Consider the following 13,672-nt stretch of genomic DNA (forward strand, 5'->3'; position numbering starts at 1 on the left):
GAAACTGAAAAAGTTGCAATTGTCATTATGCTCTGAAATCTCTAAAAATAATTCTGGGATGCTAATTTTTTGCAGAAAAATTCCCATCAAGAACATTCCCATTGTACGCAATACCTATTTAAAGGTTAATGTACAGTAAGCAATAGATAGATAGATAGAAGTTACCCCACCTTTTATTTGTTTCCCAGAAAGCATAGGCAGGTACAAGATTAGTGTTCAGTTCTTCCTCAAATAAAGCGTTGAAGAATATGACTGAGGAAAAGCAAAGTTGGCTTGAAAGGACAAGAGAATTTCTTGGGCCCTAGATCCACTTGTTCTTTCTGGTTTTTTCACACATAATAACCCTGTTATCCTTGCTTTCCAGTATTCTACCCTCGAAGATTATGCCAGTCCCCACTAATTTCAACCCCCACTTTTTCAGCCCAATCCTCCAAGTTTTTCTGCATAATTTTTTAAACTCCCCCTGTCTATTTCGATCCCGCCCTCTTTTATCAGGGATTTCCAATGAAGTATTGAGGATTTCAAGATTATGCGCATTAGATTGTTGCGCATGTGCCGCAAATTTTCAATCTGTTAAGGTGGCTCGTCTATGTTGTTTACAGGCCAAGAAACAGAAAGATGAAGCCAGGTGTAAATACGTCTGAGAGCTAAGGCATGTCGTCTGCAGGTACTATATGTATCACAATCTAGTTGAGAAAAGACGTTCTACATAATGCAGAGAGTAAAAAAGAAAAGCAGCTCAACTCAAGATGTTGGTTCTGAATTTAAATACTCTTCAAACGTTACTGTGTTGAAGTGCAATAACATTCCTGTACCTGACCTGACACAAACTACTGCATCAGCTGTTGTTGCAAGTTTTGCAGTATTCTGCTTTCTGTGGAGTGTAAATGGAGACTTTGTTTTTGATGATAATGAAGCTATTTTGAACAATCGTGATGTACGACTAGAGACATCATTTTTCTCCATATTCAAACATGATTTCTGGGGCGACAATATTACTTCGTCTTCGAGTCATAAAAGTTACCGGCCTATCACTGTCTGGACATTCAGAATTAGCTACTGGGCGGCTGGTGGATACAATCCATTGGGTTTTCACATTGTGAACATCACACTACATGCAATAAACTGTGTATTGGCCCTTAGAGTTTTTTCAGTTATATTTGGTGGTATATCAGTTTCAAGAGAAGGCTTTAAGCTTTTCACTTCGCCAAAGTCGAGCTTCCTTGCAGCACTGATTTTTACAGTACATCCCATTCACACAGAAAATGTGAGTCATGTATCGGTATTTTGGTATTTTTGACAAACTATGAGGTGCACTAACAATTTCTCCACAAATGTGACAACTTCCAAGAATTTCATCGACTTAATTTTTGCATTCACTTCTATGCAGATTGCCATGTACAGTTGTTAAGCATGTTTATAAAATATGCCATCTCCCATTTGGAAATCAAATAACAACAAATACTCAAGCCAGAAAATTTAATCTTGTTAAAGTTTCCTACTCTGCCACAACTTGTCAATTAGGAAAACATGATAATTTGTGATTGAACTCACTTTCTTAACATCTTGTCAAGTCTAGTAAATGCTAGGTTTTTTTGCTAACAAATTTGTGCTTGTAAAGCTTAAAGGGTATTTTAAACTTCTTTGGATTTTGCCCAGTCTGCAGAGTATGGCATAGTTTGAGGTTCAGGCTCATTATTTATTCATTATTCAGGTTTGAAGGCTCCTCCTTAAGAATTCTTTTGTTGAAAGTTTGTTGTTGTTGCGTTATTTAGTTGATTTTTTTTATAATTTATATAACTAACTAGCTTATAGTAACGTAGTAGAATTTGAATTAAATCAAATCAAATCAAATTATATTTTAAATTCCACAACATACATTTCCACAAAGTACTAATTAAACATACAGCAACATCAATTATTATCAAACATCATTATAACAATAAGATATTTAACACAAATTATCTGTGGGATATATATATATGGGAAATTATTTTAAAGGAGGAACTCTCTCAGTAGCAAAGCAAAGCTAAAAGCATATTTATAGATTAGGTCAATGTAATGCTGCATTTGAAATGTACACTACATTGTTGTTCATGCTGAAATTGCCTATTTACTAAATTTTGCTCAAGTTTGGAATGCATCAATTTATATGCCATATGATTCATAAAAGAATGTTTCACATGTAAAGGAAGACAGAAATGACTAAGAGCATTTAAAGTCTTGTTAAGAACTGTGATAGAAGGTTCAAGATACAACTTTTATTTTAGAGGGGGTGCAGCCTTGATAAAGGGGTGCAACAATAACCATTCAAGTAAAATGTTGGGATGGCAAGGCCCTCCGAGCCCCCTCCCCCACCCCATATCTTGGTTGTTGCTGCCAAACTCTGCATATTAGCATTTTCGAAATATTGTGAACCCTTAATTGGTCCAGAGAAAAATTGATTTTACAACCCCAAAGAGCTTTTGAAAAAAATCAAAGAACATTTAGAAAGGTAAGCAGAAATACAGCTATGCTTTGGTGAAAAAAATCAATTTTTCTGTTGGTCGAAATCAGTTGATTGACATCTTGACAGATTTCCAATTAGTCTCAGTGTAATTTAGGAAACTTTACCTGCTGAAAGCTAAAGATGTTTGAATGTTGATAGTATTTGTCCTTGCATGGATTTGTCAATCCAATAAATTGGAGATCAATTTTGGTGCTTCTTCAAAGTCCACTAAAACTGCAAAGTCCAAAAGCAAGGACTGTGGGGCATATTACTGATTGAGGGAGCTAAAACATTTTGGGGGTCTAAACATGCTAAAAACCAAGAGAAGAGCCATTTTTATGATTTTAAGTACATTTTGGAAATTATTGGGGGGCTAAAGCCCCCTTAGCTCCCCACTTTTGTGGTATCTGCCTAAAGCCATGTTTACTTGTGAATTAATTTGCTAGCAATGTAATGTGTATTTCCACATAAAAGTGACTTGTTTTGAATGTGTGGCATGCTAGGAAGATATTTGAAGATATATTACTAATTTTCATGTCTGTTCTATTGTAGGTGGCTGGAATTGTTGGGAGAGCTGATCTTCTTTGCACATTCTTCTTTTTCCTATCATTTCTTTGCTTCACAAGAACATTTTCCACAGGTGGTGATTGTTTTTCTTAAAATAATATTTCTTATCCATGCCCATCTTTGGAATGTTGGGAAGACTTAACAAACTCCTATGTTTTCACTCAGAGATTTGTATGCTTCTCTTGCTACATGTGAACTTGGTATTTTGACTGCTTCTTCATTAATGTCAATTAATCTTCATTAAACTGTTGCAATTAGCTGGATAAGAAACAGATAATCTGAAAGAAGCATAAGACTTTAGATGAACTATTACTTACTTTTGATCAAAATTTGTTTCTTCTCACAGAGTTTTGTTAACATCAGCCTCTTTTATTATCAACTATTGCTGTTTTTATCTGATTCTCTAGTTAGAATCATTTCACCCCTTGTCTTTTTGTTTTTTAATCAATGTTATAATTAATAATTGTTTTTTGCAGCCTCAAGACAAACAGCATCTGCTCTACCTGAAAAGTTGTGCCCAGGGTCACTTTGTGCATGTGTTATCTTTGCAGCTCTTTCTCTACTCTCTAAAGAGCAAGGCATAACTGTCTTAGTAAGTGTATTTTGAGCAACCAACCTTTACATCACATGAAACTGCTGTCCAATGTCTTTGAAATTAAGAAAATCTTATGAAAAACCATAGGGTTTTTATACAGCTATAACGTGTGGCTTTCAGAGCCTTCTTGTATGAAGTCTGTGATGGTTTTTTGTGTGAGATTGCCTTTGCCACATAAAAATATGTTTCCATGCACCTGCAGTGCCGTCAATAATTGAAATACAGAAAAGTATTTATTTAGTTCAAATCTACCCACAACAGTTCACTGCCTATTGCTCCTGTGGAAACAATATCTTGATTATATATTAATATCTGTTTGCTTTGCATGTGAAATCACAGTGTTTTATGATAAATCTAGAAAAATGTATCCACCCAACAACAGTATGGTGTTTTGCCGAATTGTTTGTACCTACAAGTCTATAACGTCTGATAGGTGTAGTTGCTGATTGCAGCTAGAAAGTATCAGGAAATAGGACTTTATTCTAGCTTGTTGTAGTAGGTTGGCGGCTCAGTTGTTAGAGGATGGCTCAAATGCGGGAGGATGGCTCAGTTGTTAGAGGTGCTGACTACAGACCCAAGGGTCCGTGGTTTGAGTCCCTGACATGACCAAACCCTCACCCAGAGTGAGGAGAGTCGCCAGCTCTCTGTAATTCTAGGCATAGGAATAAAGAGGTGTGGTCACCTCAAGAGGAAGGACCAGGACACTGCTCGATAAGCATAGCTTCTCAGTGTCCTAAAAACTACCTTTGGATGCTAGGTAGAAACAAATAAAAATAGGAATACAAAATATTCAAAATACAAATAGTTGGTATTTTCCTAGTCCTTAAATTTTTTATTTTTAATTTCTTTTCAGGGACTATGCTTAATTTTTGACATTTTGCAAGTTACTGCAACAAAAAGAAAATCTTTAGTGCAGATTACAAAAACTGGAAATGTTGCTGAGGAAGACCATGTAAGTAAAGTAGTTTGATCTGATATGAAAGAATTGTGTAATTTATGCTTTACAATAAAGAAACAGTTGGAAAGTAACAAACGCCTTGATTTAATCTATAATGTGAATGGCAATGTTTGGTGTATAGAACAGGACGGTTCTGAGTTGCTACTCTGAGTTTCAGGTCTGGTCTGGTCTTCTTAATGCGATTATCGGGCAACTGTTGAAACATGATGTGGACTTAGTTTATGGTGTATGTTTCTTTTATCAAGGAGCCTTATCCTTTCCATCTCTGAGCCAAGCTGTAAATAATTTCTTAGTTGTGAATCTGTTACTTTCCTTTAATAACACGGGAAGCCTGCTAGTCTTTTCTTTTTGATTATGTAGCATGTCTTTATGATTATGCTAAGCAAAACATTTATTGTAATGCAGTTTACAGGCAAAGAGCGCCTTTAGAGTGACCCTATATATGACCCTGATCATTATAATGTTACATACCCGTTTTAGTTTTTAAAATTTTTTTCAAAAGCCCTTTCACGCAACGAGAGCAACTTAATTTTGCAGTTGTGGCTGAAAACATTCGCAAAGCGGGTATCAGTAATCATTATCACAGTGTTAGTTTTCATGACATGGAGATTTCGGGTAATGGGAGCGAACCCTCCAAAGTTTCAGCATGGTGACAATCCTTCAGCTTTCCAAAGCAACGTGCTTGCAAGGGTAAGGAGTTGTTCCTCATTTCCGGAATATACTTCAGTTCAGTTATTGTTTCTCGAAATATACCCTGCTTTTCATGAATCTTACTTTTAATATCTTAGTCAGTAGTCGAAGTTCTTAAGAAACGTTTTAAAGAAGTTTAGAAGAAGATATCTCCCATATCCTCCTTTGAATTTTTCCTTTCTTGCAGTGGCAAAAAAGCCCTGTACAGTTAGGTTACTATTTTGTCGGAAAACCTCTGATCTTATCAAAAATATAACATGGTTCTCTACTTTTTGTCTAAGTGTTACATCTTGAGAGAAAATAATTTAAAGCTTAAACTAACGATTTCTTATGCGGTTCTGAATAGGATTGACAATCTTTTTCGATTAGGCATGGTACTCCATCTTTTTTTTTTATAAGAGAAGACAGAAAAAATATTCAAGTAGCATGATTTATGACACTTTACTTGGAATAAATGACCAGAGTTTATCTTCAATTTTCTTTTCATTTCTGATGTAGTTATGCTATTAGATTTCTATCGGAAAATCCAAATTTCTCGCCCCTCCTATGAATTATCCTACCTGCGCCACTCTTTACTTGGTGTAGGTATACGTTTTGACTGGTCTTCTTTCTTGTAGGTCATCAATTACAACTACATATATTGTCTAAATGTGTGGTTGCTGTTAAACCCATTTTGGCTATGTTTTGACTGGGCAATGGGCTGTGTTCCCCCTATCACATCTTCAACCGACCACAGGATCCTGGCGCCAATACTTTTGTGGTTAATCATTCTTGCAGTTTTGTGGAAGTGTTGGATGTTAATCGATTGCCATGTTGCAAGGTAACGCAACTTTTTTAACAATGCTTCCTCATATATGACTCCCGGTCATTTTAAATGCACTGGGATTTCATAATTTTTTTAAGTAGAAGGCTCACTTTTGAAATTAGGCGTCTATAGGTTAACTAAAGTTTGTACAGTCTTACTAAAGTGAGAGTTAAGGTAGACGGCGAAAGTTTGGTGAGTAAGCGGCGGACTTTCGACAGCTGCTGGCTTCTAATTAATTCCCTGAATGCAATTTCTATTTAAGGATATTCTTCTTGTTTACGTACTGTTATTAGGATGTTGTAGCCATCCAGTTAACAGGGGACGTTTCAGAATGAAGAAGTCTTTGATTTGTTTGTACTTTTTGCCTTCCTATCTGATGATTTTACACTCTCAAAAATCGTTGAGCGCGAGCAAGGATCTTCTTTAAATACAAGGATCTTCCTTAAAAAGGCTTCCAGACATGCATCTCTACAACTTTGGTTAAATGAGGCCTAACGCAAGTAGCTTTTTTGTGATGTGCTGTTTGTGAAGGATATTCATGAACAAAGCAATACGACGACAAGTATCCAATGTAACGAGATAAAATTTTCAAAATAAATTAAATTTAAATTAAATCAAATTAAATTTATTTTGAAAATTTCATCTCGTTACATTGCATTCTCGTCGTCATATTGCTTTGTTCCTGAATATCTTTCGTATTATTACTCATTGCAAGATTCACAGAATCCGGCGGACAGCCTATCCTGCGGTTCTTCCTTCTTACACACTGTTTGTGAAGCCCTGTTGATAAGAAATTTCTCAAACTTTGAATCTATGCTATAGATCTCATTTGCTTGCTAAGATCGATTTTCCCTTTACCATTCGTTTCAAATTAAATGATAGACAAACAATTTTCTGAAAAGGGACATATAAATCTAAAAAACTTCTTTAATTTTCTTTTTCCTTAGAACACTGCTTATGCTGATGGCTTTCTCGATCGTCCCATTTTTACCTTCTACGAATATCTTCTTCACAGTTGGTTTTGTGATTGCAGAGCGGAATCTTTACATATCTAGTTTTGGGTTTTGTGGACTCGTTGCTTTGGGCATTGTTGTCATCTCGGAATACGGGAACTTTCACAAGGTGGGTTTCAAATTGTGTATGTGTTTGGTGTGAACTGGGTTGAAAGGTTTTTGAAAAAACAAGGACGTTTGCTTTATTCGCGTTTTTATAAAGAGGTCCGGCCAAAGCTCAGTGCTAACAATTCCTTAACTGACGGCCAAGTTTGAGAATACAAAATTTCTTGGCATTTTCTTAGCTTTGTTCTTTATGATTCTTTGAAGTAACTCTAGGTACAATTAGATATAGGTTCATAAGTTGTCGGAAGATAGGTGAAGATAAAATCTGACGATCAGTATTGTTGGCACTGTGTTTTCATAAAAATATCATCTTAACGAAACTTCATCTTTTTAATCCAAATATGAAATAAACGTCAGATATCACAAAGTAGTTTCTGAGGGATTCGCCTTAACTACAGTTCATCAATTACATGTTACTACTGTTTGCCGTGTTTTTTCCTTTGCTAATAATGGTGCCTGAAATGAAACAAATCGTGCTCATTCAAAGATTCAATTTTCATATTTTTTACAGTCTACCATCCAGTGCTAGAAACTTCTTTAGTTGTTGACAATCCAAATACTAACTTACTTATGAAATACTTTCTTATAGAGAATGCGTATACAGGCACCGCGGAGCGTAGAGAAAAGTGGGGGGTCTAAAAAGGGTGGGTCTAAAAAGGGTGGGGGACTAAAACCAAAAGAGGTGGCTTGACTGGGGATTCATTGGTAATTTTTTGCATTTTCGGCAATTAGTGGGGCTATAGCCCCACACCCCTCTTCTCCGCGGTGCCTGGAATAACATCTAATTAACGGATCAAACACTTTCTTTCAAAATAACAATAATGCATTTGGTTGTTGTCGAAATTATTTTTATTCACACGATTTTTTCCTACTGTGTAAAACTGTACAGGAAGTTGTCACTGTTCCATCGCAGGTATCGGCTAGATTTCAGGCACCCTTTTGGTTCCCGGCTACAAGCTTAACTGATTTTCTGTTCGTGTACAATAAAAATCTTACATTGCCAATATTAAACTCATCTCATACGACTGAATTTGAAGATGACACGAAATAGCAAAAGCATTGCATACTGAAGCAAGCATAGGCGTCAAGCCTTGATTGGCTGCGAAAGGAATCGCCAAAGCGGGATTCCCCAATCAAGATTTGACGCCTATGCTACTGAAGCACTTTTGTATAACATTCTTCAGAGTGTAAACGTCGGATAATGACCGAAAATGGGCAGAAAATTTATCATCAAGCAGAAAAGCACAAATCTGTTTTTTATTTTCGTAGGTGATCAGAGTCTGCATTTGTCTGCTAGTAGCTGTATCAACATTGAGGTGCTTGCAGGTTTGTGTTCAAGTTTGCTAATTGCAAGAAACTGTATGAAATTACATTGTTTCTTAAAAGATGGTGGATGTTATCTGTAATGCATTTAAGCTCCTTAAAACTGAAAAGAAAAAATCTTTGAGATGCAAATCATTATCATATCGTCGATCAAAATTATTCTACTTTATTATTCAGCAACACAAGTGCATTACGAAATATTAGTTCTGTATGATCAAATCTTAGAAGGCGTTTTGAATATTAATTTTTTTGAATATTTGTCGTTGTCAAGAACGAGTACCTAATATTGTTTTTTAGCGAAGTCAAGATTGGTTGTCAGAAGAAAAACTCTTTCGTTCGGCAGAAAATGTTTGTCCACTGAATGCAAAAGTAAGCATACATTGGCATATTATTTTGTTTGTGGCTGTTGTTAGATTAATCTAGACCTCTCACGCGCATTTTGATACCAAATTTTCAGTCTCCTGTTATGGAATAAATGATTTTCTATTTTTATTTATTCAATGTTAATGTCTAACTAGATGTTCACAATATTCCTTCAAAAAACAAAATAATTATTGAATGTATTCTTTTGTACTTTGCTAATCTTTGTGTCCTATTTTAAGGTTCATTATAATATCGGGCATGTACTTTCGAAGAAAGGTGAAACTGAAAGTGCAATCAAATACTATAGAGAGTCCATAAGGTTTGCCTCTTCTTAATTTTTAATAATTGTTTACGTTTGAAATAGTTCTTAAATTTGCCAAAGCTTGGGCAAAAGTTTGGCAAAAACAGTGATGCATTGAGAAGATAGTAGGTTAAGACTTACTTTGCCCATATAATTCAAAACCTTCAAGTTAGGGCGTTGCAACCATTTAGGCGTGGATTGTATGTTAGAAGAAATATATGCCGCGAGAGTGGAAAATCATTGTCTTTGGATATGGGACGATCTTATGCTTCCTGTCATTAGTGTATATACAGTTTATCAGATATTTAATATGTACGTTGCGGTTGCGTGTGGTACTTCATCCAGAATAACGATAATATAGTTAGCAAATCAATTTAGTACCAGAATGAAGATATAATAGTTTGATTGTTATATTAACAATTAATAATCAATAGAACTATATCATCGTTTATCAGATATTGTCAGTAAACAATGGCCAATCAAATAATAATGTGGTTGGTTCGTGTGTTTTGGTACAGCAGGTTTTGAGAAAAGTCACAAAGTGTGTACAAAGTATACTTTTCTTCAAAGAAATATAGTTCTTCATTGAAGTAAATATTTTTTAGGCTAAATCCGCTTTATGATCAGCCACTGAATAACCTTGGCAATCTGTTGCAGGTATGTCGTTCTTCGTTCACCTTCTTTTCATTAATTTCCCTCTTGTTTAGCTATTTATAATTCAGCTGCATCATCTATCATTATCTAGTCCTTTTGTTAACACTAGGAATTGGGACACCCCTTGGAAGCTGAAAAACTCTTATCGAAAGCTGTCAACATCAGGTAAATGCGTTACTCTCTTTATAAAATATCATAGTTCCATCGTTTTGAGTTCTAGATTGACTCTTTGACTCACAATGTTTTTGCAACATCATTGTTTAAAAAAGTTTAAACAGACGAAGTGTTCTATCATACCACACAGACAATTTTTGCGCTGCAGTGACATTTACGGCTAACACTAGGAATCTACTAGTTTAATTAAGGTTTCTATATAATGTAGTCTTAACACTTGGTATTTTAAACACCTTTTTGTCGCTACAACTGTTTTGCTATGATAATGGTCGATTTTCATTGTGCTTTCCTCTTTCATCTCTTAAAGCCGTTCTTTTGCGGCTGGTTGGATGAACCTAGGAGTGACAAAAGCTCATTTGAAAAAATATAAGGTAAGCAAAGTGAATCAAAACATTGATTTTTATTAAGATATTTTTACCCGGCTTTTTTCTATAATGTATTTCTTAAAAATAAAGATTAACTTCAGTTTTTCATCATTTTCTTGATCATAACTACAGGACAACCTGAGCATGATAATTATATATAGCTAAGGGTGGGGCTGGAAGCAATGCCGTTTTTTTACAAGAACTAAAATGCGATGAATAACCCTCTCTCTTTTTAAAAGATGTTTGAACTTCCTCTAGGCCAAAATTTGTTTTGGTGCAACATTCCTCGAGAATTTTCGAATAAAAAATTAACAGTGTATAGGTTCTGATAAACTTACTTTCTCGAAAAGTTAATGTCACCAATAATATCCGTGTGGTTATTTTATATTCGTACTGTGAAAAAGGAACTTAGAGAAAATTAATGGTATAGGGATATAAAATACCATATTGATTGAAATTATTATGCTGTTTGTTTCTTGAAAGCGTATTGTGACGTAAGGACAATAGTACAGTGCTAATTGTACAGTTGTTTGACTGAATGGTACACTCGTATATTTGGCATTTTAGGAAGCTGAAGAGTGCTATGCGAATGCAATTAGTTTAAGAAAATATTATCCAGATGCCCATTATAACCTTGGAAATTTGGTTTGTATAATGTTCCTGTATTGAAATCATTTTAGATTGAGAGTGGATATGACTATAATTAGCAGAGGCTGATATCATTGTCTAAATATCAGCCGATTTGCAAGTAGGTCTTGCAAGGATTCTAAGTGTATTATTTCAATATTTATAACTCTAGAGCATTTTAAGCTGGAGATAAAAACTTTTAGACAAGGAATTCCATAGAGTTTTTTATAACCCTAGAGCATGTTAAGCTTGGGATAAAACTTTATAAGTCAATGATGAAAGATCTTGGTCATGAACATAGCCAGGTTTTTTGTTTATTGACAGGTACTCGTTATCTCAACTTTGATTACTTAGAACTGCACTGGATATGTTTTCCATTGCCATCATTTTGATGCAACTTCGCAATAATGCACAATCTTAAGCAATGGGCATATACTTTTTCAAAAACTTCTTCACTCATAGCCTAACACATGTCAACTGCAAACAACAAAAATCTCGTTCCTATGGACTATATGTCTAATCCCTGCTGTGACTGCTACAGAAGCTTTACTGCACTTTTTCAGCACGATTCCCTTGTGTTCACTTCACCTCATGATAGTGTTTAACTATTTTAACAGTACCTGGAAATCAAGGATTTCAAGAAAGCAGTTGCTGCTTATAGAAAGGTTATTGAAATGAAACCAGATCACGCCAGTTCTTGGATAAACCTGATTCTTTTATACGATGAGCTAGGTAGGTCTGCTACTCTCTTTTTTAAGAACCAGATAAAGTTAATATTCTTTCTTTTTTGGACAACTTGAGGCTCGGGTGTTCTTAATACCGTCCCCAATTCAGCTTTGATTTCGAATGTTCTGTAACTACACGCTTTTAATGGTTCTAAGACCACAAAAAATGTGCCCTTTTATAATAACACGTTAGAAAATTTGAAAAGCAGTCTACTTTTTCTTCTGGGGCTGAGCATGCTCTTTCATTGTTCTTATATAAAATTCTCGTTAAGGGTTAGTTACAGTCATGATCGGATTCTTTGATTCTTGCTAAACTTGTTCCTCATTTTTCACGCAACATCTTTTCTGCCAATCTTTCACCGGTTATCTTCTACCCGTTAGGCCAATCCAACATATCCCTACAACTAGGCAAAAAAGTCCTCGCATTAATGCCACGCAGCCCTGGCCTGATGTACACACTGGCCAACGTGTATGGAAAAGCTGAGAAATTCGAGGTATGTCGGTTTAGTTTACCTTCAAAACAGCATTCTGTTGCCTTTAGCTTTGTACAAAGGAAAAGACGCATCGGTCGTACATCGGTCTAAAGCTACTGCTGAGCGCTGCCATGCCTGGCCGAATCCAAAACTGGTCTCTTAAAACAGTCTTTATTGAATACTTACTTTCTTAAGAAGGTACTTGACAATTTCCTTGTTGTTTCAGGATGCAGAGAAGCTTTACCTCCAAGCCATCGAGTTGGATCCTAATCAAGCTGCATATTTTGGCAACTTAGGTATTTTTCTTTCAAGTCAATTCCTCCAGCTACTTTGCCCTTATCATCTTTTAGTCTTTATTTTTTAATTTCTTTTCTTGATGCTACTTCTATTTCACCTTTCCTCTAAAAACCGTTTAAGTATTTTGGGAAAATTTATAGAAGTAATAAAAATATAAAATCATAGGTTACTTTGTAGAATGCAAACACTTTCATAGGTGTTGGCATAAGGCAAGCCAGTTAACGCCACACTCACGACTTAGAACTGAAATATTCGAAAAATTACTGAACCACTGGTAATTTCATAAAAACTCTTTAATTTATCATTTTTGGTATCCAAAAATCGATCATCAATCTTGAAACATCAATAAATAGTGGCAGTGGTCAAAATTTAACGTAATTCAGTTTAATATATCTATCTACTTAAGCTGCATCTTAAACAAAGCAAAATATATTTTGACTGAAAAACAAGATCACTGTTTCTATCGTGAATTCAAAAAGCTTTCTATCACCAAACCTGGAAAATAAGGTGACTTGTGATTTGATGAAATGACTTTGTAGAAATACCAAAACCGGGACCTTTGTCTATTTAACATCCATACACAATTCCATTTCCAGCTGTTCTATATCATCGATGGCAAAGGTTTAAAAATGCAGAAGAGTTCTATTTGAGGTCGCTGCAAATCGATCCACACAACCCAACAACAATAAAAAATTACAAAAAGCTGCAAAAGACTCTTTCACACAAAAGATAAGTAAACCTATAAATTAAATATTTTAGCATCGAGAAAACACTGCAAGAAAACACTGCAAGAAAACACTGCAAGAAAACGCTGCAAGAAAACGCTGCAAGAAAACCAATCTGTAGCTCTGATGTGTAGATTTATTAGCTCTATTATTTAAGATTTTAGGTAGTATATAAAACGATTATGTATTTTAAAATTTATAGACACTCTCTGCACTGCATTCAAAGAACTTCGCAACTTGGTTTGATTGTGTCTAACCTTGCAGGACCCTTATCTGAAAGCAATAGTCCTTCATCAGAGTTCTTTGGTCAATACTACTCTGAATAATATTCTGAATAGTTTTTCCTCAAAAAAAACAAAACTTTATTTTTATATGTAAAAAGGTATCAAACTACCGAAGGTCTTCGACATCTAAAAACTTACTT

The 13,672-nt window shown here is 35.1% G+C and overlaps 1 protein-coding gene across 1 annotated transcript; it reads left to right on the plus strand.

The window, feature by feature from the left end:
* Positions 1-49: 49 nt before the first annotated feature.
* On the plus strand, positions 50-13,564 carry LOC135684326 (protein O-mannosyl-transferase TMTC4). The gene is made up of 18 exons (XM_065199850.2): positions 50-1,267; positions 3,041-3,128; positions 3,532-3,647; positions 4,504-4,602; positions 5,146-5,298; positions 5,916-6,118; positions 7,051-7,225; positions 8,491-8,547; positions 8,842-8,913; positions 9,147-9,226; positions 9,814-9,865; positions 9,972-10,027; positions 10,344-10,407; positions 10,969-11,046; positions 11,646-11,760; positions 12,135-12,247; positions 12,453-12,522; positions 13,120-13,564. Exons 1-18 carry the CDS (start codon positions 713-715, stop codon positions 13,254-13,256), a joined length of 2,283 nt encoding a protein of 760 aa, XP_065055922.2. The 5' UTR covers positions 50-712; the 3' UTR covers positions 13,257-13,564.
* Positions 13,565-13,672: the final 108 nt, after the last annotated feature.

Source organism: Rhopilema esculentum, unplaced genomic scaffold (assembly GCF_057945365.1).
Source record: "Rhopilema esculentum isolate cy_ngs unplaced genomic scaffold, ASM5794536v1 HiC_scaffold_34, whole genome shotgun sequence".
NCBI classification, from domain to species: domain Eukaryota; kingdom Metazoa; phylum Cnidaria; class Scyphozoa; order Rhizostomeae; family Rhizostomatidae; genus Rhopilema; species Rhopilema esculentum.